At 36.7% G+C, this 2,500-nt stretch overlaps 1 protein-coding gene across 1 annotated transcript in view; it reads right to left on the bottom strand.

The window, feature by feature from the left end:
- LOC101856668 (CD109 antigen) overlaps window positions 1-2,500 on the bottom strand; it is a 58,048-nt gene that overhangs the window by 50,581 nt on the left and 4,967 nt on the right. The window contains exons 3-4 of the mRNA XM_005100983.3: window positions 2,086-2,254; window positions 9-79 (exon numbers count right to left, since the gene is read on the bottom strand). Coding sequence (XP_005101040.1) covers window positions 9-79; window positions 2,086-2,254 — 240 coding nt within the window. The remainder of the gene's footprint in view (window positions 1-8; window positions 80-2,085; window positions 2,255-2,500) is intronic.

Genomic DNA, 2,500 nt, shown 5'->3' with positions numbered 1-2,500 from the left:
ATCTTTACCAGGACATAGATGATCACGTTGTCATACTTTGGCATCAGATTTGGTTGGACTGGAATCACACGAAAATGAACTGTAGAGAAGGGGAAAAAAGGAAATAATACAATGAAAGGTGTCAACTGATGTGCAGTTAAGTTTAACATAAGTAAGAAAAACTAGTTTCAACTGTACCTTTTCTCAGATTTTTAAAAAGTGCTTTGTTTGAATTAAACCTAACTGTAGCATAAACATATCAATATCCTATTTTTTAAAATAATAGCACTCTATTGTCCCCCACACCCTCCAGCATAATAACTATTACACACACACACACACACACACACACACACACACACACACACACACACACACACACAAACACACACAGACATACACACACTCAAACACACACACACACACAAACACACACACACACACACACACACACACACAAACACACACACACAAACATACACACAAACACAAACATACACACACAAACACACACACACACACACACACACACATATACAGTGTCATCCAAAAGAAATTAAAAAATGTAATCACCCAATCATTGTGTTATAACCTTGTACTACCCTTTAATGCAGGATACCGATTTAAAGCTAAATGAATTCTGCATCACCTGACACATTAATATTCCCTCTACGTTAAGAGAAGCCCAAGATATGGTCACCCAAAATTAACCTTTAAAAAATCAAGCTTGGAAAAATTGTGTGAAATCAGAGAATCGGAAAAATGTGTTTGTGCGTATATTGAGGTGCATCACCATTGGTGGAATGGACTTGTATTGAATATCAATTGAAAATAGAATATTATTGTCTCTACAAAGAACAGCATCTTCTGGTGATATTTTCAAACAGACTGGAAAATAGAACAGTTAAAAATACTACGCAAAACAAGGACCTGATATTTGTGATTGCTCTGTTTTCCGTTTTGTTTGAAACTATTGTGACGAAAGATCGTAATAAAATAGTGTTTACTACAGAGACAATATTCTCCATTCATTGGATATGCAATATATGTTCATTCTATCAGTACTGATGCTCCTCAATACACGCGCGACGACAATTTTACATTTCATTCACTTCGTACAATTTTGCCAAGCCTGATTTTTTAAGGTCAATTTTGAATTACCATATCTCAGGTGTCTCTTAACAAAGGTGAATTCTTAATTAGTCAGATGATGCAGAATTTATTAAGCTTTAAATTGGTATGCTGCATGAGTGGGTAATGCGAAGTTTTAACACCATGATTGGGTGATTACATTTTCAAGTTTCTTTTGGACGCCACTATATATATACACCACAAAAAAAACATGTTCAAATACACGCTAACACATACAGTCAAATACACGCTAACACATAGAGTCGAGACAAAGCACTGCAAGTCACTCATCTTGATACAAAAAAATTGTCCTTTTCAATTCTCATTGCAAGTAAATTGTGAGGCAGCGTGGTGGAATCAGGCTCTCGTCAATTTTTGGGCATATTGAGTTCTTTGTATCATCTTAAAGCTTGTTCATTATGTCTTGCTTTCAATGAAAAAATTACCCATCCATCTTCAATAGAAGTGGAGATATTTTGGATTGAAGGAGGTGGGGGTCACCTGGTTTAAGAGATAAGATTAGCGAGAAAATGGCCGCCAAAGCTTGGTAAATTCCAAAGCTATAAAGTCCATGGAAGATGTAAATTTATATTTTTCTGCTTTTAATCAATAGTTTCAGTGAAATCCTCAAAGGAATGTGTTTCTAAATGAACATAAAAGGTGTTGAGCCAAAAAAAAAAAATTGATAAAGATTGCTGAGCAGGGAGCAAACAGATGTTTTCTTCGATTTCATTATTTTGACGAGAGCCTGATTCCACCACGCTGCCTCACAATTGAAAAAACAAGTTTTCACATTATGTGAGTGTTCAACACCACAAAAACAAAGTAAATTTTAGAAAATCAAACACGAAAAAACAAAGTCCCCAAAATCCTGGAAACTTCTGCCCTCAGTCAATAGCACTTTAAAAGCCAACATGTCTTCGAGCTTAAATCCTTTCCCCAAGTTTATGACAATGACATCAATTATTTTCTTACCCATTTGCTCTTGCTTGTAGATTGGTTTGCTCATCTGAATGAAGAGAGAGATGTACTTGGGGCTGAATTCTATCCGCGTCTGGTTCGTGAACACAATGCCACTCCCATGTGTAGTCAACCGCCCTTCCACTCGAAACTCGTACGAGCCAGGCAAGGCATTTTGAGGCATCTGAAGAGAGCAAAATCTCAGAATTTTCAGAGCCTTTTCGACTGCCAGCATCATATAATATGCAGTAACAAAAAAATCCCCTCTCCAGAGAAAATGAATGAGGATCATGCCTTTCCACAGAAAATTCCCAATAGCCATACAAGGGATATTTTGAGACAAAAGCAAAAAACCCCCAACAAAAAACAGCAGAAACAATAGCAGCAGCAGCAGCAGCAGCAGCAGCAGCAGTAGTAGTAGTTAATAATA

This window comes from Aplysia californica, unplaced genomic scaffold (genome assembly GCF_000002075.1).
Source record: "Aplysia californica isolate F4 #8 unplaced genomic scaffold, AplCal3.0 scaffold00267, whole genome shotgun sequence".
Taxonomy (NCBI): Eukaryota; Metazoa; Mollusca; class Gastropoda; order Aplysiida; family Aplysiidae; genus Aplysia; species Aplysia californica.
Note: the sequence above shows the minus strand (reverse complement) of the source record. Positions and strands in the feature narration are given on the sequence as shown.